Here is a 22,671-nt window from a genome sequence, read left to right as displayed (position 1 = left end):
ACGGATCTCCATGGTCCATATTCCAGGGGAGGGGAGATCCAGAGTACTCCCAAAGCGCCTGGGTTCACAGAGCAGCTCCGTCTACTCTAAGCTGCTTGCTGCCAAATCTGCAGTGTTTACCAGAATCCGGCTGGTTTGCAAACTCAGATGTCAGACTTCCTGCCCAGAGATTCTAACTTGCTCACCCCCAACTCCTGTCGGCCTCCCCGAGGAAGGAGAGAGGGGACTGGAAGCAGGAGGAGCTTGCACCGGGTAGCCTCACCCCTCCTCTCTCCCCACCCCAAAGGCAGGAATTTCTGGGAAGGGCAGATGGTCCACCGCCTCTTCCTCCTCCTTCTCGAAGCCGGAGTGAGTAGGGCGGGGAAAACCTCCGCAACTTCCCTGTCTCCAGCCCAGAGCCCCGAGTGTCCGCACACTGTGGTGACAGGGACGACGGAGTGGGCCTCCGGGAGGCTGGGGTGGCGAGGCCCGGGGAGGCGTGGAGCACCGAGGGGGCTGCGGTCCCGCCTCCAGCCCCGCGGTCCCGCGCTGGGGCTTTGGCGCTGGCCCCCCCCGCGACGGTCTCCCGGGCGCGCGGCAAGCCCAATGGTTAGCGATGCTGTTGCTGCGGTCGCTGACCCTGCTGCTTCTGCTGGGGGCGCCGCGGAGCTTGGCCGAGGGCGCGGTGACCGCGCTTAACCCCGAGTCGGTCCTCGAGTGGCAGGGTGAGTGTCCCCCGGACGAAGAGACCAGATCGGCACATCGGGGTCGGGGGTGGTTACGGCAGAGGAGGAACGGGTGAAGCTGAGGGCGGGGAGGGGTAAGCAGCTAAGGCGACCGTATTTATATGATGGCCGCGTCTCGGTAGTCCCGCGAAGGCCGGCGGATGGGCCAGTCCTGCACCGGGACGGGCCTTGCACCCCGCTCTTCCTGCCCCCCAACCTTCTCCTCCAGTCCTGCACCGTCCAGGCGTCCGCGGGCGGCGCGGCCAGGGCCCGGCCCGGGTTCCAAAGCAAAACTTGACCGAGCTGTGGCCCGGGACAAGCCGGGCACATAAAGATAGGAGACGTTTCAAAATGTAGCCACCTGAGAGTTGTTTATTTGGGAGGATCAACTCTCCGATAAATGACTGCAAAAAGATGTCCCATTTCGTCCCCTCCCAAAGCAAACCTGCATGTGTGCCGCCACTTGCCCAGTGGCCCCAAGCCGGGCTTCCATCCCTCTGTTCCTTCGGGAAAGAATATTTAATCTTTTCTATTAATACCTTGCAGACCAAATGGGGGCATGGAGCCTCTATAGGCCACGAACTATGCAAGCTGGAGCAAATAATCCTCTTTGCCTCTCACTTTCTCTCATCAGAGAAATGGGGTGTGTGATATCCAGAGGCCCACGGAGGAGTAAATGAGATCGTTCCTAAGGCATCTGGCACACCTGTGAGCCAGAGTTCCCTCAAACTCACCCCCGCAGCCCATGTGCACACATGGATCAAGTCACCATTTATTCAGCACCCAGTGCGCAGAAGACTCATAAAAGGGGTCCACAGCGGAGAATAACTAACTGCATGGGGGCTTCTTAAGGCAAAGAGGCCAGTGTCCAAAACTGAAAGCCCCTCTGTGAAAGGAGAAGGGAGGCAGGGGGCAAATAAACCAGCAGGAACCTCCAGGCAGCCTCTGTCCTCTCTGCCTTTGGGGATAAGTTTGGAAAGAAGAGGTAAAACAGGGTGTGATCCATGCCTGCATTCATTGTTTTCTTTCTCAACATACTATGCCTACATTTTTTAGGTAATCTTTTCTGGACTGTATTCTCTAGCACTCCCACAAGGCTTTATCCGAGACAGGTTGAGTAATTCTTATTCTAAAATGGCCAAAGATCAGAGACCTCTTAAACTTCTTGGTAAATTCAATACAAACGGTCCTGTGGGGGCACCTGGGTGGCCCAGTTGGTTAAGCATCTGCCTTCAGCTCAGGTCATGATCCCAGGGTCCTGGGTTAGAGTCCCACATGAGGCTCCCTGCTCAGCAGGGAGTCTGCTTCTCCCTCTCCCTCTGCCTGCTGCTCCCCTTGCTTGTGCTCTCCCTCTCTCTCTCTGTCAAATAAAAAAAATAAAATCTTAAAAAGAAGAAAGAAAGGGGAGTAGACAATGGAGTAGACAATGTCTCAGGTCCCTTCCAGTGCTAATTCTAATTGAGCAGATACCCAAAAAAGAAAAAAAGAGAGAAAGAAAGAAGGAAAGGGAAAAAGAAAGAAAGAAAGAAAGAAAGAAAGAAAGAAAGAAAGAAAGAAAGAAAGAAAGAAAAAGGAGGGAGGGAGGAGGGAGGAAGGAAGGAAAGAAAGGAGGGAGGGAGAGAGAAAAAGAAGAAAAGAAAAGAAAAAAGAAAAGAAAAAAAAGAGTCCTGTGGATGTACATTTGACCCCCTGGTAGGGTCCATCTTCACTAAGAGTTGACCAAACAGTGCTTATTCCTCTACATTTTAAAATGTGCCTGAGCGCTAGGTATCGAGAACAGGGCAGCAGCCCATAGGACAGAAGCTGCACCCAAGCCACACAGAAAATGCACCGGTGAGCCTCTGAGGCAGGGTTAGCACTAATGAGCTTATCCCTACTATATGTAGCAGACCCAAATCCTGGCCTGAGATAGTTTCTAATCAGTGCCTTCTTCTCAGTGGTCAAGGACACTCTGAAGTTAAAACCATCTGCTATCTCCTGTACATTCCAAGTGACAATTTGCAAATCTGAAAATCTGACATAGTTGGCAGAGAGATTATTCAGGTATGAAAATGCTGTTACTGGTGTTCACTGAATGTGTGGCATTGGAGACTGTGTGACATTGAATGTGCCAATCCTTGCACAGGCTCCCCTCCCTGACTTCCATCACCCACATCAGTGAAATTTTAAGTATAATCTAGATGGGTTTGAAATCAGGTTTTTCCTGTCTATCTCAAGATGGAAAAACCAAATCTTAGCATTGGAAGGGACCTGAGACATTGTCTACTCCAGACATCCATTTTTCAAATGTGGAAGCTGAGGTACAGCTTTTACACAGGTTTTTGACCATGTTTTGGGGGTGTTCCACATGTGCACCAACCACAGTGACTTACTTTTAGCCGTGATTGGTATCCACAGAGCAGCCAGAAGAAATATGCATGCATTTCAGCTTTATACTCACTAATAAGGGATATGTAATAATGCAAGGCAGATTACACATATAGTACTTTTTCATCTGAGTTGTTTCATTATGTATTGGGAGGCAGATGATGGATGCTTTTGTGCTGACTTTTCATTTATCAATCATTTTAATGTCATATAATAGTTCAGTTCATGGTCTCTGAGCCAGACTGTATGGGTCCAAATCCTGTCTCTACCATTTACCAGCTGTGTTACCTTGGACAAGTTACTTCACCTCTCTGTGCCTCAGTTTTCTCGTATATAAAAATGGAGGGAATAATACTACTTACTCAGGTGTTGTCCTTTTGTTTCAGTATAACCACAGCACCATCTTCCTCTGGCCAATCCAGACCATTTTGACACGCTGATAGGCCTTTAACAATCATATCCTGCCCTGTGCACGGCATTGTACTTGGCACATCGGCAGCTTGTCTCCCACCTCTCGTTGGCTATCACACAGGCCTCACTGTGATTCTGCAATCTGACCTCTTCTAGCAAGTGCTGCAACATGGTAACTTCACTCACTCAAGGACCCCTAACACTGGGAGGGCAGGTGGGAGAATGAAGATGGGAGTAGGCACCTGGGGAAAGGTGTACATAGTCTCTGTAGAGGTTGCTAAAGGAAATGAACAGGGGGCAATGAAAGAATTTTAAAGCTATGTTGAGAGCTGAAAATGATGTGAAATGCTCTCATCCCACCCAATAATAAGAGACTTTGCTCAGCAGTACTTATTTTCCCAGGGGCAGGACTGGAAGAGGGAGCCCATGGCTGTGTTAGTCCTTCAGAACAGTCAGAGTAGGCTTTTCTGAATGACCAGTGACCAAGGGAAGTGGGGGTGCTGATGATCCTGAGGTCAAAGTGCATGACCATGGGGGCCTGTCTAGAAGACAGTGAACTGAAGTAGAGGGGTAGGGTCATCTCTTGAAATCCTGTGCCAATGGGAAGAGGGGGAGGGGCTGGAGGCCTCAGCCGTTGATTCACTATCTGTTGAGCACTATGTGCCTTATCTCCCTACTTGGTCTGGGTTCACCCACAAGAAATCCCTGAGACATGTATTTATTTGGGAGGTGATTCTAGCAGACACAATGAAAGAGTGAGGAAAGGAGGCAGGGAAGGGGCTCAATTTCACAGGAGCCCTTCTCAGTGACTGTGGAGAGCACAGTGGGCCCACCAAGGGGCAGGAAACAGAGGTATTCATCCACCAACTCCTATTTCTCCCTGATGGAGGGTCCCTCCTGGGGCACAATCTGGTCTCTGGCCTGTGTGGAGCACTGTGAGGCAGAGACACAAAGAGTCAGTCAGAAAATATGAGAACTGTCTCAGGTGAATGACCTCCAGGGTCGGTGGTGTGGATAGGGAACCAATGAAATCTGTTACTCACTCCCAGATTGGGGAGATAAAAATATGAGTAGGCTATGTCCTCAAGAGGCAGAGAGTCCAGAGACAGATATGGAAACAAAAATTACAAAACAGTGCAATAGATGTTAAGATAACAAGGAATGAGCAAAGTTCTAAAGTTCTGCTCCACTGGCCTGAGGGGCTGGGGACTACAAAAAAGGCATTTATTTTCCTGAAAAATAAGTAGGTAGTTGCCACATGGGAAAAAGGAGATGGAGCATTCTGGCGGAAAGCACAGAAAGTGTGCAAAGGCACAGAATCATGTGTTGGGCAGTAGGCTGAAAGTTCTAGTCCGAGCTCTTTTGGATGGAAGAAAGAGGGCCCACAGAAAGTCACTCAGGCAAACATGAGGCTGGATAATAGGGTGCTAGGATCTCAAGGGGGACCGAAGGACAGGCTCTCCTGTGCAGCCAGGCCTCCTGCGAATGAGAACTGGCCACTGAAATAAAGAAACTACTTTCTCTGTTCCTCTCTCTCCTTGCTGGTCCCTGTTTGGTTTTCTGTGGACTGGTCTCTTCTGCTTCAACTTGCAGGAACTTTCATGTGTAGCTCCCACAGCTTCCTTGAAAAAGTTGCCTAATTTCCTAGGAGAGGAATCTGGCCACACTCGTCATAGCATGCTGGCCAGTCCCTGCACTCTGCCCTTGAATTAGAGGCTTTCCCATGGCTGGTAGGCTGTAATAGTGGTGTGAGGTGCACACACGGATCTGCTCCATTAGGGGCTGTGATAGCGTAGATCCCCAGAATAGGGTTGTGGCAGGACAGGAAGTTGTGACAGATCTATATTCGGATGCATGTAAGAGATGAGGAAATGAAGAGTTTGGTTAGAGGCTCTGCTTAAGGAAAATAAATTCTGGTGGCATGAATTGGATACTGCTAAGAAGAGCCTCATGAAGGGAACTGGAACACACTTTTAAGTTTAGGAATGCCATGGTCAGTTTGGGACTTGAAGAGGGTAGTTATGGAGGGCAGCAAAGAGACCATGTGAGAGGTTAAAGCGACTGCTCATGAAGAAAGACGTTGATGACCTGCGCTAAGTCAGTCACAGCAGGAATACTGAGAAGCAGAAAGTTTGGATTCAAGATATATGGCTTAAAAAAGAAGAAAATTAAAAACAATAAACTTTGTGAAAGACATGTGAGAAATGTAGACAAACGCAGAACAGGAGGGGCAGTGGTTATCCTTTCTTGGTAGTGACCAGGTCCAAGGTGTGGTTGTAATCGTGGTCACTGAAGCGGGGAACAGGTGAAAGAAGGTCCTTGGAGCAGAGTAAGTTGAGGAACCCAGTATCCACAGCAGTACAGACATATGCGTGTGAAACAAAAGTTTTGATTAAAAAATACCATTACCTAATACGATGTGCTGGTACTCATCTACTCTGTTCCATTCTTTATTTTGTAACACGGGTTATGACACACTACATTGATATCATGACCCATTCATGAGCCATGACCTGTGGTGGAGAAAACGCTGGGCCGGAGTGTTAGGGCATCTGTGCGGAAGTTGAAGGCATTGAGGTGGAGAGGAGAACGCGGAGCCTGCTGGCACCAAAGTCATAGCGAAGTTAAGGAAGAGGTTCAGGATGGTGCACCCCAGTGTTGAGGAAGGGAAGACTGATTGCCATGTGGGAGAGGTTTCTGAAGGAGGGTGATGAGAGCCACCACCTGGAGACAGCAGTGGGGAGACGCGGTGACCCTGAGATTTCCCCATAGCTTCCATTTCTTATACAAAGGTAACAATGGCTCCCTTGACTGCTCCTAATAGTACCTAACATTTGAAGAATGATTACTGTGCTATTTTACATACATTAACACACTGAACCTTCAGCACAATAAGGTAGGTACTATTAATACATACACTTCTTGGCCAATGAAGAAGGTTAAAGAGTTTGCACCTATAGGAACCAAAAAAACGGGAATGTGAACCAGGCACTCAAGCACTAATGCAGAAGACACCTCCCCCATAGCCTTGTGACCTCATAAAATAGTTCATTTTCTATCCTGTTGTTTGATGGGAACATGTGATTTGATTCTGTGACAGGAGGAACGGGAAGCCAGCCTCTTGTGCTCTGCAATTCCTCCTTTTCCAAACCAGTACGTCTACATGTAAGAGTGAATATTTTCATAAAGCAGAAAAGTTAGCGATTTTTTAAAAAACCATTCTAGGTAATTCCTACACACCTGGGCAATGAGCCATTCTCCTAATCTAGAGATGTGGAATCTAAGTGAAAGCCTGATCCGGGACGGGTTTAGCTTTCCTACCCGGCCATCAATCACTCCCACCACCGGACTCTGTTTCTCCCATTTTCATCATTATCTCTCAGAATCTCTTCCACTTCATGCTTTTCTCATCCCAGCTTCTCTGACTAGCTGTTTTCCTTTTGAGAGTCAGCATAGACGTCCAGTTGTCTTGGTGCTTTACTTTTTCTCATTAAGTTTCTAACTTCTTCCTATTGTTGCGTTGTTACAGTAACTGATACCACACAATACAGGTTCTAAGCCAATGACCAGAACAGTAAACTCACACAGAGAGCTCAGTTGTCCCCTCATTTCCCCTTCCTTGACCTAACAATTTGCTTATTTATATCCAGTTTTCTGAAGAAATGATTCCTTTGTCTCTTCTAAACTCATCCCTGTGTGATGAATCCTCATGTAATCTATCAAAGTAATATAGTTGAGACATTTATAGACCCTTGCCTCCACTTTCTTTTAGAAATTATCCTTGAAAGCCTTTTAGGAGATATTCCAATACAAAGCTAGGAACATAAATTATATTTCTTTAATTATTCAGAGTGAAAGGAAATACAGTTCATAAAAGAAACAAACAAAAGAATGCCTTATAAACACTGTATTAAGTCATTCAGGGAAAAATATTTTATAAAGCCAGTCAAGAAAAATGGAGGAATATTATTAAAATTTCTGTAAATTGGGTTCTGTGATACAGAGCTAAACAAAACAAACAAGAGGTTTCTGCTTTCATGTGCGGCCACATGATTTTTTAATTTATGATACTTTCCAGACTACTACAGTTCCAAGTAAATATGCTACTATGCTAAGTGAAATAAGTCAGTAAGGGAAAAACAAATACCGTATGATTTCATTCATATGTGGAATTTGAGAAACTAAACAAATGAATAAAGGGAAAAAAAGAGCAAGACAAACAAAGAAATAGACTCTTAACTATAGAGAACAAACTGATGGTTACCAGAAGAAGCGGGGTGAGTGGAGGAATGCATGAAATAGGTGATAGGGATTAAGGAGTGCAGTGGTTGTGATGAGCGCTGGGTGATGTATGGAAGTGTTGAATCACTATATTGCACATCTGAAACTAATGTTACTCTCTATGTTAACTAACTGGAATTTAAATGAAACCTTAATTTAAAAAAAGTAAATGGCTAACCTAAAAATATATTCAGTCTCCCAGGTAATAAAATAAACACACACACAAAAAAAGCTTGTTAGCATAAAAAAGAAATATGCACATTAAAAAGTTTTACTATTTCTGGCTTTTGGCATTCTGCTCTTGAGAACTTTCCTTTTCAATTATGAAAATATAAGAGGAAATTCAAAGTGGTTGTCTAAAAGCATTATTGTCTTACTTGACACTATCCATGTTTGACATTTAGATTTGCTTTTCTTTTATTAACACTTATAGAGTGATCATAGTGACTGAAGTCATCCTTATCATGATCCTATGAAGCCAGTGCTATTATTACACCCATTGTGCAGATGGAGAAACCAAGGCAGTTACTGTTCAGCTTTAAGCAGTTCTGCCATAAAAGAAGGGCTCTGTAGTTTTCCGAAGTCTTTCGTCTTTAGTGTTAGATTTGTTCAAGTAAGAACAGGGTGGGTTCATGGGCATGTGGCCAGTGAAGACACATAGAGTGTCGTGCTCAACAGGATATTGCACTTGGAGTTTAATGTTCTGTGGTTTTGGGTCTTGCAATTCTTAATAATTTTAATCTCTGAATTTGTGCTTTGGGCATGAAGGTTCATGGGACAACAGAGAATGAGCCAGAAGCTAGAAACCTCAGCTCAAGCTCAGTCCCACTTGTTTCACAACCACCTACTCAGCCCCGCCAGATCCCCTGGATGGGTTCTAAGCTGCCGCTTCCCCACTCCTACCCTCCATCCACTGTTCCAACAGGTTGTGTTCAGGCTGGGGGACAGGAGGCTAGGTGTCTAGTGGATGGCCAGTGGCATCTAAGGGAGGAGCAAGGCAGCAGCTATCCCCACTGGGCTGACAGCACCAGGCCTGTCTGGTGAGGACTGGGTGCGGAGCCTGTCACCTATCCCCAATCCAGGTACTGAGTGTGAGTCCAGCACTTTTTGGCACAGAGGCTACAATCCCTTGTGGGCTCATAGGAAGTGGAGATTGAATTGATTTCCCTGCTCCAGATAGGGCCCTACGTTTTTATCTTACTCTGGGCTCTGCAAAGTAGGTAGCCAGCCTGAATCAGAAGCATGGGGACTAATAATAGTTTGAATTGTATCCCCCTCTAAATTTATATGTTGAATTCCTAACCCCCATTACCTCAGAATGAGAACTTATTTAGAGATAGGGTCTTTATGGAGGTAATCCAGTTAAAATGAGGCGATTAGGGTGGACCCTAATTTCATATGACTGGTGTCCTTATAAGAAGGGGAAACTGGGATGCAGAAATATGCATAGAAAGTAGATGATATGAAGAGGCACAGGGAGAAGACACCCATCTACAAGGCAAAGAGGGAGCCTGGGACAGATTCTCCTCTCACAGGCTCAGATGGGACCAGTCCTGCTGACACCTTGATTTTTTACTTCCGGCCTCCAAATCTGTGGGACAATAGATTTCTATTAAGTCACTCAGTTTGTGGTACTTTTTACTGCAGCCGTAGCAAACTAGTACAGGACTAACGATATATCTACCATTAAAAGTTGTTTTTGTGTTTGTGCTAATTTCGATCTCCCAGTTAATTAAATGTGTATTTTTCTTAAATGGGTATATTCTTGAAACACCTAAGATGGATGAGCTCATGTAATCACTTTTCCATTCAATAATGTCACATCATTTCCAGGATTGTTCTGGTTGTTGTTGGAGTTGTTTTCTGTTTCTGTTTGTTTTGTGACCTCGTCTTTGAATCATATCCCCAGGGCTTCAACGTGCAGGCATTTGTGAGGGAAGTTTAACTATGTTCTGTCTTACTGTGTCTTGCCGTAACTTGCTCTTTGTAGCGAGGCTTCCTGGTGACTGAGATGGTATATTTTCAGCAGTCTATAAGAAGCTAACAGAGCTGCTGTGAATAATGATTTTTATACCAGTAATGTCTATTAGGTGCTTTTGAGTTAAAGACAAAATGATGGAGGGACAGACTAAAGCGAAAAGGAAGAAAAAGATTTTCAACTCAGTTTAAGAATTCATTGGTAAGTTACAGCAAGATACAGTGAAGAACTTCAGGAGATGAGATTTTCTGCAAGGGTCAGCTACTGCTAGATGAGAATGGCAGAGAGGAAGGGACGGGAGGGAATCCGAGTAAGCAGGGGGTGGCAAGGACAGTCTAAAAGGGTTAACCCACTTCACACAGAGGTTGGTAACAGGCAATTCAAATTCCCACAAAACTGGAGCCAGTGGAGCTGATTAGCTGGGTTTCATGTTTCCTGCGTGTGAGAAAGAGTATTGTGTGCCCCATGGAACTGGGAGTGGCAATTTGGGAAGATTAGAGAGAAAAGGGGAGAGAACACGTAAAAAGATTTAGCAAGAGGGATCCCATGGGCCTGTGGAGGTGGTGATTATCCAGGTTCAGAAGCTGCAGGAAAATAAAGAAAGCTCAACATCAAGGACAGTGCTAGGGCAGATAAAGAAACGGAAGTTCTGTGACAGGATAAGGAGATATTTTAAAATGTGCTTTACCTTTTAGTTGATTAATAGAAGGCAATTGAGAGGTAGCCATAGGCTTTGTTAGGTGCTGTCAGTTAAGAGACAAACACCAAATCTCAGATGATTTGGGATAAAATGCAAATATGCATGCAGAGAGGGCCAGAAGGGACAGGCACACTTTTCACTTTGTTCTGCAGGACTGTTCTTTCAAGTACAATGAACATGCTGCAAGCCTCAGAAATTCCTTGCTTATTGGTTTGGAAAGTCATATTAAGAATCCAGATTTTCTGCATCATTCAGCCATGAACAGAACTTGATTCAGCAGCTTACAACATCCTTTCCTGCTACGGAGTCATCTAAGTAAGGAGCACCATCAGATCTGAATCCACTGTTCACTAGACAGGACAAACCAGAATTTGTGTAGCTGGAAAAGGTCAATACATCTCAAGAGAGACGCTGCTTACCTTCGGATTAGTTACAGGGGAGAAATGCCCTCCCCACTACCTTCTGGACCCTTTCCGTGCCCAAACTGAAACACTGTAGTCTCCCTCTTTTTGTGGGGGATACTTTCTGAGACCCCCAGTGGATGCCTGAAACTGCAGATAGTACCAAACCCTATACATACTATGGTTTTTCCTATGCATACATACTATGATGAAGTTTAATTTATAAATTAGACATAGTAAGAGATTAACCACAGTAACTAATAATGAAATAAAACAATTACAATATAGTGTAATAAAAATTATGTGAATGTGGTCTCTTTCTCAAAATACCTCATTGTACTGTACTTACCCTTCTTGTGCTGATGTCAGATAATAAAATATCTGTGTGATGAGATGAAGTAGAGGTGAATACTGTAGGTATTATAACATAGTATTAGGCTACCTGTGACCTTCTGGTGACATATAGGAAGAAGGATCATCTGCTGCCTGACCATGGCTGGCCTCGGCTAAACTGAAACAGCCGAAAGCAAAATGGAGCTAAGGGTCGGGGAGGGACTACCATACTGTCAGAACAGAATGGAATGAAACAGATTCAAGAGATGCTACAGGGCGGAGAGTGCCTGAGCACCAGCTGTGTGGGTGCATAGAGGAGAAGAGCTTTAAATCCAGGGAAATGGGGTGGGAGGTTGAAACTGGATTGTATTTGGCAAGCTGTGGCTTCCTAATAGCTTTCTTAAGCATTGCACTTGATGTGAACCGTGTGTGAACTTTTCCTTCCACTTCCCTTAACATGGAGGAGCACAGAGGCTGACTTTTTACGTGTAGTTGGATTAGGTGGCCACCATCATAGTAGAACTTTCTGGATACCAGAAAGCCCTTAGCTTGCCTAAAATTCACCATAAAAAGAGCATTTCTTTAGGAATTGTTTTATTGCTTGTTTCCAGTGTTTTTGTGTGAAAAGTACAGAAATCTCAATGAAGTCTTAATGCTTCAAACCTTATCTTATTCACTTACCACTTCAAACCTCCAGCCATTTGTAAGAGAAGAGCTGTCTAAAGCAGAAAGAGGCACCCCAAGGCAGGTGGAGGTGATCAGAAGGGGTGCCAAAAGTGAAGTGGTAGGGACCTCAAGAGAAATGGTCTTACAGGTACCTCCAGTCAGCACCGTTCAAACAGATGGGTCAGACTATAATAGTAACCCCAGGCTTGAGACCCCAACCCCATGGTATCATAGGAATTGGCAGGCATTGACCAGCCACATGAACAGCTGAAACTAGAAAACAAGTCATTGCAACTACCTTTTCCAGAAGCCTCACATTCCATCGATCACTAAATCTTGTCATTTCTTCCCCCTTTGAATTCTCTTTCTAGTGACTGGAGTCTCACCATTCCCTCTTCTTTCTCACCACCCCAGAATTAACGCCTTCTCTCCCCTTGCTGGACCATAGCAATAGTCCCCAGACTGTGCTCCAGCTTCACTGGGGGACTGTATCGTCCTATCTAAGGATGAGAACTCCTCTAGGCCAGGAACCTGGACATTTGTCTCACTGATAATCTTAGCACCTAAACCAATGCTGGGCACACAGTAAGTGCTCAATAAATGCTTTTGTTGAATGATTCACCATGCCAATTCATCTACACCACAGCCTCAGTCATGCCTGCTTTTATTCCCAAAGCTCTCTCTCTCTCATCTGAAGAATGATAGGAAAATTTTTGAATAAAATTCAACTTCTTCATAAAATGGCCCCAAACCACCTCTTTCTAACTTTATATTCTATAACCACCAAAGTCTTCTATATCGTTGGGCTCTCATCACCCTGGAGCTGATTATTTTTGTCACTTCTGAGCTTTGGTGATATTCTCTCTGTCCAGAGTACCCCCAGCTATGCACCTATAGACCTCCTGCATTATTCTGAACTCTCTCTCTTTCTCTCTCTCTGCAGTGAAACAGGCATCTTGCTGGGCTAGTTCACCAATATACCTCCGTGTGTGACAAAAGTTAGGTCCCTAATAAATGACTATTGAATGAAAATGTGTTTGTGGGGGGGGGTATGTGTGAGAGAGAGAGAGAGAGATTGGAAGAAAGAGAGAGATTTCTCTGATAAGCCAAATTACCCCTCCTAGCCCTGGCTTCCACCTCATTGTGTTTATTTATACCTCTGACATCAAAATATACTTCGGCATTAAGTTATAATTCTTTCTGTACATTTCATGATATACTCCCAGGGTTAACATCAATTCCTTAAGGGCAAACATTATGACATACATATCCTTTTTTCTGCAGGGTTCCTAACACATATACTAGGGACTGAAAATATGTCTGCTTGAAATTTCAAGTCTCCTACTTCAAATTGTTCGGCAACAATCTGCAGCAGTTTATTTTCTTCTTTATAGGTTATAAATTAACGTATGTAAATAAAGCCAGACCTAGACCTATATGGTCCTCCCTGAGCACATGGATATTAAACTTCAAGACAAAATGGCTCAGAAAAAAGTGTAAAAGGATGATTCAATGAAATAATCTTTACAGTCCCATCAGCTCTAAAGTTTATGGTTCAGGTTTATGAGTAAAGTTAGTCTCCTCCAAATGGCCCCATTCCCAGGGTAATGGGTAGGAGAAGGAAGGGAATAATGAAGGGGGGTGGTAAACAGAAGAGGAAATGAACCACAAGAGACTATGGACTCTGGGAAACAAACTGAGGGTTTCAGAGGGGAGGGAGCTGGGGGGGATGGGCTAGCCCAGTGATGGGTATTAAGGAGGACACGTATTGCATGGAGCACTGGGTGTTATGCACAAACAATGAATCATGGAACACTACATCAAAAACTAATGATGTACTGTATGGTGACTAACATATCATAATAAAAAAAAAAAATGTCCTCATTCCTTCCAGTGCTATTCTCTGTCTTCTCCCTGGAAAGTGGGCAAGTGCATGCTCACTCTCTCTCCACTCAGAATGATCCGAGGACACTGAGGACCCATGTCCACCTCACATTTGATGCCAGTTGAGGATCCAGTCAAGCGTTTTAAATTCTGGGCTATTTTCTTTTGTTTTTCATCACTTGCCTTTAAGGGCTATTTTAAATGTAGTTATAATGTTTTCTTTGGAACTGATGGAACTCCCTTCTTTCCATTAACTATAATTCTCATGATTTCAGAAGAAATGGATATACTTTAAAGGGACGGATATTTAGGCAAATAATTCCTCTCTCTGTCTGTGGTATCTTACACAGTGCCTACCACATGGCTAGCACTCAATGAATACTTGTGGAATGTAGTAATATTCTACATGCAGTCATGAAAGGATTACCTTAAACTTAAATTCCACATTTGATCAAGGAAGAATTCTCCCATTTCTTAGAAAAGTACATGTTATCCTGCGGGGCCAAACGGTGGGTCTAAAATGATCTCCTCCTCAAAAGAACCAGAAGTAGAAAGTAGAACCACTGTATTCCGTGGATTTTATCCCCCCCCCCAAAAGATAAAATTAGCTTATAAGTTACTTCTAGTAAATCAATCCTTTCTTTCCCCCTAAACTTATAATTATGAAGGGAAGTATAATAACATTTTACTGCAAAGAGATTTAGTAATTCTGGCAGTACTTCATTAATCACTTAATCAGTGTTCAAGCAGAACTGATGTCCTTGACATATATAATCAATCTTGATTCCTCCCATTTTGATTTTCATCCTTTCTGAAACCTGACTATAGACACTAAGGATTGGTGGCTTTTTTTCACATTATGTTTTTGTTACAGACAACCCATATATGCATATAATAATAATCAGAATATTGATACTTATATTGGGTCTCCTCATAGTCTACTTGAAAGCAATTGTTTTCTCTTCAGTGAATTTATAGAGATTAATGGTGCCAGGACCAGATTCTATTATAGTTTAATGGGAAAATGGGATTGGGTCATTTGTTAGCTTTGTATGGCATAGTATTCTTTTGGAGATGGCATATTTATTGTTATTGTTAAGCCAGAGCTACTTGTTTATGATACATTCTGAGGAACTTTTCCAAAGCTACATTCTAAAGGCAGCTGGGCATGAAAACATAATAGCACTCCAAAAGTGAGCAGCATGGGATTAAGCTTGTCAAATATCTTCTGGTTCAGAAGGGTATTTTTATGACTTTTATTACTGCAGAAGTTCTGATTCCACCACTCCTTTTCTCGTAACACTTAATAATTTGAACATTTAAAAACATTATTTATTCATCCAAAATGTTAGTGATAAATAATTTCCATGTTGACTTACAGACCATCCATTCACTCATCCATACACTGCTTGTCAACATCATGGGTTTTCTCTTTCTTATAAGAGAGCTGCCCTATAGACTTTACAGGTAGATGCTAGTATGGAAGATGAACAGATGATGAGTCATAATTCATGATTGCACATATACTTGAACAAACAAGACAAGAATTTTATAATCTGGCTTTTGAAGAGTATTTTTCCTCCATAAAAGATGACCTCAGGATTGTTTAAAAAGTCTACACATGCTGTGTGCTACAAAAGCTAGAGTAAAAATGAATTTTTCTGGTAATGATAAAAGAGAAGTCTTTGGGGATGCTCAAATTAGCACTATCCAGCTGGTCAATCAGACCTACAGTTGCCTCTGCAGACCAAGAACTGGGAAGCCAAAAGGATGATGGTAACAATAAGTTACTTATTGCTGAAGTCTTCCTATGCCGGAGTGGTGTGTGATGTGCTTTGCATGGATTATTTAATGGAATACTTTTAGTATCCCTGTGAGATCAGTATCACACACGCTCCCAGTTCAAAAGGGAAAGGCGAGGCTCACTGAGACCGAAGTTTCAGACTAGTCTGCCTGATTGAGAACCCTCAACCACTCGTCTGTCCACCCATCTTAGGTGTATAAACTGAGGCCCAGGGGGCTGAGATCCAGCCAGTAAGTAGGTGGCAATATTTGAACATGTATTTGAGATAAATGCTAACCTACAGAACAATTATAGTAAAATAATTATCCTTCAGTGAAAAATTAATGAAACTCTGGGCTAGCTAGAAAGTAATTAGTAGATTACAACAGAAATTAAGGTTAACCTTTTACCCAGGCATGAAAAGGTGAAAAGGAGAGTTGGAGAGAAGGTTAATTATCAGAGTCCACATCGCATTGGCAAGGGGTAGATTTGATCTTGAATGACTATTACTAATAACCATATAGACATGGTCTTCATTAGGAAAACAAATTTCCTGATCTAAATGAAATCTCCCTAAAACCATTCATTCTCTTCCCCCGCCCAAACACATACTTGCTTCTCTTTTGCTCTGATATATGATGATCAAAGCAATTTTCTGACAACTAATTCAACTCCTCAAATATATGGTTATAAGTAAGGTTATCAATTATTAAATGAGGTATAGCTTTAATTAATACATTGGCAATCTTTTTTTTAACAATGTCATAAGTGATTTTGGTTACCGTAAATCAGTTCTTGGCCTGAGTAACTTTGGAAAAAACAAAAGAGCTTTTACCAAAATGAAGCATTGTCCCCATGCACTGATGCACAACGAGACTTGTTCTGCACTGTTCCAAATCTCTAGAAGGACTCCGCTTGTCAGTGCTATGCCCCAGGCACACAACACAACTTGCCCTAAACCACAGCCATTTTAAGGAAAGCTGATAAAGTCCTTTCAGATTTTTGAAGAATGGACCGTAGGTAAAATATAAGAAGGGAGCCTACTTAATGAGGGAACAAAAGAGCTCTTGGACCTGACCAGACATTCTGAGCTGAGTAACTCAGGAACCCTAGGCCTGCCAGCCTCTGAGGCAGGACTCTACAGCTGCCAGCATATTTAATCAACATCAAGCATTTATTGAACTTCTAGAACGTACTCAGTACATTCTGTGCTTAAAATGAAGAAATTAGACATGATTTCTACCTCCAAAAAAACTGTGAGAGGACAAGTTCATGATTGTATAACAGGTGTTTTCCAGACCAGTGACTTAAGATACGATCCGATAGCAGGCAGGTAGCTAACACCCATGCCCTGGCTGGGCCCCACCAGCTTTTCCACAGGAAAATCACCCAGATCTCTTCTTCTGGCTCCGGGAGGTTAGAGGCTCAAAGGTATATCACAAAAGCCTACTTTCTCCATATCTCCCTCTGGTCTGTGTGGCTTGGCTACTGCCACAGTCCTCTACCACCTCTCCTGTATCTACACATGGTGCCAGGTCTAAGCCAGCATCCTGGGCATCCATCTATTGCTGGTCCCACCCAACGAGGCTGCTCTTGTGAAGAGGCCATCCCCACAGGAAATGTCCCCACTTTTTTACTCCACATAGACCCAGCACGGAGAACAATTGTGGAGATTTTTTCCCACCAGCACTGCACCTTGTATCAAGATACAAAACAGCACCTCACTTATACCCTTTTGTTTTTCTATAGGAATTTGATGCTAGAACTTTCATTTCAGTGACCCTTGATTCAGCTGGTAGGTTTCTAATATTCAAGCATTTGCCTGAAGAAAACCAAAGGGTCGCCATAACTCTGGACACACAATGTCCCTCCCATTTAGCCCTGGGTATTATTACCAATCCCTGCTCTCTATCCAATTGTGATGAGCTCCTTCACCATAATACCACTCCCCCATGGATCAACAGGCAGCCTTTGCTACTGTGTGGCCATGAAGGTCTTAGATCACTTTCCCATTAGTTCCAACAAGTCCATTTTGTTTCCCAAGAAACCCCTCTGTTTTGTGCAAATAAAGCTCTTCTGGTGAACCCATCCATCAACTCCAGACCTGTTCAAAATGGCTGTAAATTGTGACATATGACAGCATGTAGACATGCACACTGGGATCCTCATGGCACTAGTTAATGATACATGAACGTTCCACGCCACGTTTTCTCTTTTGTTGTTTCAGATAAAGGAATATTCGTCATCCAGAGTGAAAGCCTCAAGAAATGCATTCAAGCAGGCAAATCTGTACTGACCCTAGAGAACTGCAAACCACCAAACAAGCACATGCTGTGGAAATGGGTTTCAAACCACCGCCTCTTTAACATAGGAGGCAGTGGCTGCCTAGGCCTGAATTTATCTAATCCAGAACAGCCATTGAGCATATATGAGTGTGATTCCACTCACGTTTCCTTGAGATGGCGCTGTAACAGGAACAGGATCACCGGCCCTCTCCAGTACACGGTCCAGGTGAACCACAACAACATGCTCGTGGCCTCACGGAAATATCTTCAAAAGTGGATTTCCTATATGTCAGATGGTGGAAGCATTTGTGAATATCTGCACAAAGGTAAAAAAATAATAATCATAATTTAAATAAAAGTACTCATGAAATGGTATATTTAGAAAGTTTGCCCCTAAGTAAAGATTTGTAAATTATATGACAGCACCCAGAGCCTCAAGGGATGTCTGCTAAACATATTTTAGTTGCTTACTCGCTTATTATAAAAGGATTATTGGAGTCTTGGAATGAGCTTTCTACATTCTGCTAAAGAAGCAAAACACAGAATTTAAAGGTATGAGGGGAGAAAACACTTAAATAACTCTCAGAATCAATGGAAAGGAGGAGAAAGAATGGAAGGCTAGGAGAGAAAAAGAAAATAAAGTTGGGAAGAAAAGGTCTTTGAAGTAGAGACTTGTCAGGATGAGTAGAAGAAATTCTCCTGCCCCCATTTCTCTTGTAGAAGCTCAGCCCTGTGTATGAGTGTGCGCACAGAGCACCTCAAAGCCTCCTCACTGGCATCCACGTGATGGTCATGTGTAAGGCATTGAAAGATAAACCACAAACTACTGTCAGGAGTCAACTGGCATGTGTCAAGAAGTGGGGAAGCATGGTTTCAGGAGTGGGGGTTTTCCTTCTCTATAGTTCTGTAATATTTGACATTTTGAGCAGAAAAAAAAAAGACAAAGAAAATGGCATAAATTCTGAAACTTCAAACTGGTCTTTTAGATTTTTGTTCTGTGGCTCTCTTCATTCATTCATCCAACCATCCTTCACATATTTATTGAGCACTGACTGTTTCTCGTGTACAGAGCTGGGCGTTTAATTTACACAAGCCAACAAGACAGATGTGGCTCCTGACCTCATGGTGCTCTGTAGAATTATGCCTTAACAAGAGCATATCCTTCTAAGAACTTTATACAAGTCCTAGGAAGCAGAGCAAGGGACTCCTAAGATCCAAAGCAGGGTTTTCTTTTGTACCTACAATACATGAATAAACAGAGAGCCAAGAGCAAGCCATTTTCAGGACTCACTACAATAAGCAAGTGCTACAAGCCAGCACTCTGAATAGTCTTTGGTCCTAAGGAAGAATTTAATATTTTGCTTGATGTTAATTTTTTAGCCATATACTCACATTCCTCCACACTCAGGGGAAGACTGAGTAGAAGTCAGTGAATTGAAAAAAGGGGGTGTATCCTGAAATACCTGTAGTTCCTAAACAGCCCAAACCTCCAGGGCTGGCAATGTGGTGTGTGCTCAATCTAGCCCCTGCCAACTGTGGCGAAGGAGTGAGAACTTCCACAGCTGGCCCTTCTGCTCCAAGCCCCATTGACTTAATTGAGGGTGGCCCTGATCCCCTCTTGCCATTGAAAGCCCCCGATGAGTCATGCTTAAGGCCAAGGATACCCGATTATTGTAATACTCTGAGACATAGCCAACAAGCCACCTCCTCCCAGTAGAGGCCTCCTAGCTAGTCATCCCATTTCCCCCTCTCCCCGTGTTGGTTTGGTCTGCCACACTGCACCCTGAGTTAATCTTTAAAACTGGAAATCACAATGAGCACGGGATATTATACGAAAACAATGAATCATGGAACACTACGTCAAAAACTAATGAAGTACTGTATGGTGACTAACATAACAAAAAAAAAAATGGAAATCTGATCATGTCGTTTTCCCATTCAAAACTCACTACTGACTTCCCACCACCCTCACAGCAAAGGCCAAAATCCATAATGTGGCAGAGCCGGGCCTCTGTGTGCTGACAGTCCAGTACGTCCCCAGTGCCACTTCCTTTTGCACCTCCTTGCTTTTCCCCATTCACCCCACACACACTCTTGTCACAGGCCCTTTGTATTTGCTGTTCTTCCCACTAGAACAACTCTTCTGCAAAGACTTGCATCTTGACCTCACCCAGTTCTTATTCAGAGAGGCCTCATTGACAACCCTCTCCACAGTAGTGCTCCTCCATTCTTCAAACACACACACTGTCTTCTGCCCTGCTTTGTTTTTCTTCATGGCACTTATCACTACCTGAAATTAGATGTTTACTTGTACACTTGCTTTCTCTTTGTCTCTCCTCACTAGAATAGAAGCTCCATATGAAGGGGAACATTTGCAGTTTGTTCTCTAGTACGTCCCCAGTGCCGGGCACATTAAATGCTCAATAAACATCTGTTGAATGAATGAATTCATAAATGCCTATACAACTCTTGAGGTTCAGATGCTGATCCCTGATGTATTTGGGGGCCAGAAGGTATTTTAAAGTGAATCCTCATTTAATTTTCTTTATCCACTGACAAATACGTGTGCTACTGTGGCAGGGCACCATTATAAATAAGCAGGTAGAAAATAGGTAAACAAGCCCATTACAGGCACATGCTCTGAAGCCAGCACTTACCCTTGTACACTAGACAGTGAGGCCCTGAGGATTCTCTGTGGGATAGTGAGGGCCTTACCCATTGTAGGTTCTCAGTCAATAAAAATACATTCTCTATAGGACAGTTTCCAAAGATAAAGCTGACATAATGCTTATTTGACTTTGCCTTTTTCTCCTAGATTTGTACACAATCAAAGGGAACGCCCACGGGACACCGTGCATGTTTCCCTTCCAGTATAACCGACAGTGGCATCATGAATGCACCCGGGAAGGGCGGGAAGACAACCTCCTATGGTGTGCCACGACCAGCCGATATGAACGAGATGAAAAGTGGGGATTTTGCCCAGATCCCAGTAAGAATAAAATCTAGTTTTCCCCATATGCCATGAATGAATCAAGCATGATTAGAAAGTTATCTGTATTTAAAGAAAAGCACCAGGATTGATATGTTGAAGTCTGAATAAGCACTCTGATTCCATTTATCCAGATTTTGATTTTGTGTTTGTTTTGCCTTGAAAAGACAATTCTGATGTATATTCTTTTTTTCCTCTTATGTTCAAAAGATGTTAATTAGCCATTCTTCATTAAGCTCAGTGCATAAGGATGCTTTAACCAGAATGAAATTATAACACTCTGTGCACTCATTAATCCCAGCTTCTGGGCAGAATACGTCAAAACAAACCTGAATGCATATAAAACTCATTCTTTATTTCTACTTTCAATCCACCCCCTCCTATAAACTGCCTTAATTTCTCCATGTCCAGACTGCTTGTCTTGCCCATTGTCAGGTCCAGGCATCAGCTGGTCCCCTGATGACCTTTCTAAAATCACAGTTGCCCTCATTATTTCTCAACAATGAGTTCTCATCTTGATTCCCTTTCCTTATTGCACAATTTCTAGCTATAACCTCAATGTCTGACAGCTGCAATGTTCTAACTTTTTTTTAATTAGTACTTTATTATTTTATTTTTATTTAGCTAAAAGTTTTCCAATAGCTGCTAAATATTGAAGAATATCTGTATATACCCTCTACTTTTTTTTTTTTTAATCAAGAAAGAGAGAGGAGAAGGAGGGGCAGGGAAAGAGAGAATCTTAAGCAAGCTCCACTCCCAGTGTGGAGTCCAACTCGGGGCTCAATCTCACCACCCTGAGATCATGATCTGAGCTGAAATCAAGAGTCAGAAGCTCAACTGACTGGCCACCCAGGTGCCCCTATACCTTCTACTTTCTATAGTCAATGTCCTCTACCTTCGTTCCTGCAAGTCAGAGAACATAGCTCCTACTATCTCCTCTTCCTTGCCTACCTCCTCTCCATATATATGACAAAATACAACAAATAAATTTGAAACAAAAGCAAATTGAAGAGATGAATTCCAAAGAATGTGATTTATAAGTTATCTGTAGAATTGTTTTTCTAATCTAAGAACCAGAGAAGCTTAGTGGGTAAGAGAGAGTACAGGCTGTGAAGTAGCACAGACCAAGTTTGGAGTCTGTTTCTCTTCAACGATGAGATCTTGAGTCTCAGTTTCTTTGCCATAAAATGGAGATAATCGTGGTACATTTTAGGATTATTGAGATCCAGTTTGATGATGCATTTAAGGTACATGTACTTCTGGTACATGGTAAGAACTCACCAGGATTAGCCATTGCCATCAGCGTCAACATATATCATCATCAAAGCTAACTTATCCTTTCAGTATGCACTTCTGAATCAATGATCCCTTCTCTTTACTGTCTGTCAAGAGCACTGAGCTAGCATAGTGGTGAATACCAAGAGTGTTAGGACTTGGGACCCTCCCTTCAAAGAACTTGGTATCTAGATGTAATATAGACAGATTTGCTCTATACCAGAAAATACAGACTATATTTGATATGATAGTCTAGAATCACCTGGGGGATAGTTAATACATATCCCAGCCCCTCTCTCAGAGATGCAGTGGGTCCAGTGTGTGGGACTCAAGCATCTGCATTTTTGACAAGTAACCCAAATGATCCTGTTGCAGATAATTCTTCAGAAAATTCACAGTATGCAGATAATTCTGTGCAACATACATCTATATACAGAGGTGATATTAAGACATTTAACAACTAATATGGTATGGACTATTGACCAATCCAAGTGGAGACTTTAACACAGAGGTTAGGAATCCTGAAGGCCCAATGCTGGTTTTAACCCCTCAGCTTTTGGAGTGTGAGGAGATGTGATGAAGAAGAGATGCAGGAGAGACTGGGGCAGGGGCAC

The 22,671-nt window shown here is 43.1% G+C and overlaps 1 protein-coding gene across 6 annotated transcripts in view; it reads left to right on the top strand.

The window, feature by feature from the left end:
• The first annotated feature begins 354 nt into the window (after positions 1–354).
• PLA2R1 (phospholipase A2 receptor 1) overlaps positions 355–22,671 on the top strand; it is a 122,140-nt gene continuing 99,823 nt past the window's right edge. For 5 of the 6 annotated variants that reach the window (XM_044381541.3, XM_044381540.3, XM_026492706.4 and 2 more), the window contains exons 1-3: positions 355–704; positions 17,736–18,119; positions 20,609–20,782. In XM_044381541.3, coding sequence (XP_044237476.2) covers positions 596–704; positions 17,736–18,119; positions 20,609–20,782 — 667 coding nt within the window. In that variant the 5' untranslated portion in view covers positions 355–595. Of the gene's footprint in view, positions 705–3,463; positions 3,655–17,735; positions 18,120–20,608; positions 20,783–22,671 lie in introns of those variants that run through there. The other variant, XM_026492707.4, reaches the window with a different exon arrangement.

Source organism: Ursus arctos, unplaced genomic scaffold, assembly GCF_023065955.2.
Source record: "Ursus arctos isolate Adak ecotype North America unplaced genomic scaffold, UrsArc2.0 scaffold_1, whole genome shotgun sequence".
Classification (NCBI taxonomy): Eukaryota; Metazoa; Chordata; class Mammalia; order Carnivora; family Ursidae; genus Ursus; species Ursus arctos.
The sequence above is the reverse complement of the archived record's forward strand: the minus strand, read 5'-3'. Positions and strand labels throughout refer to the sequence as shown.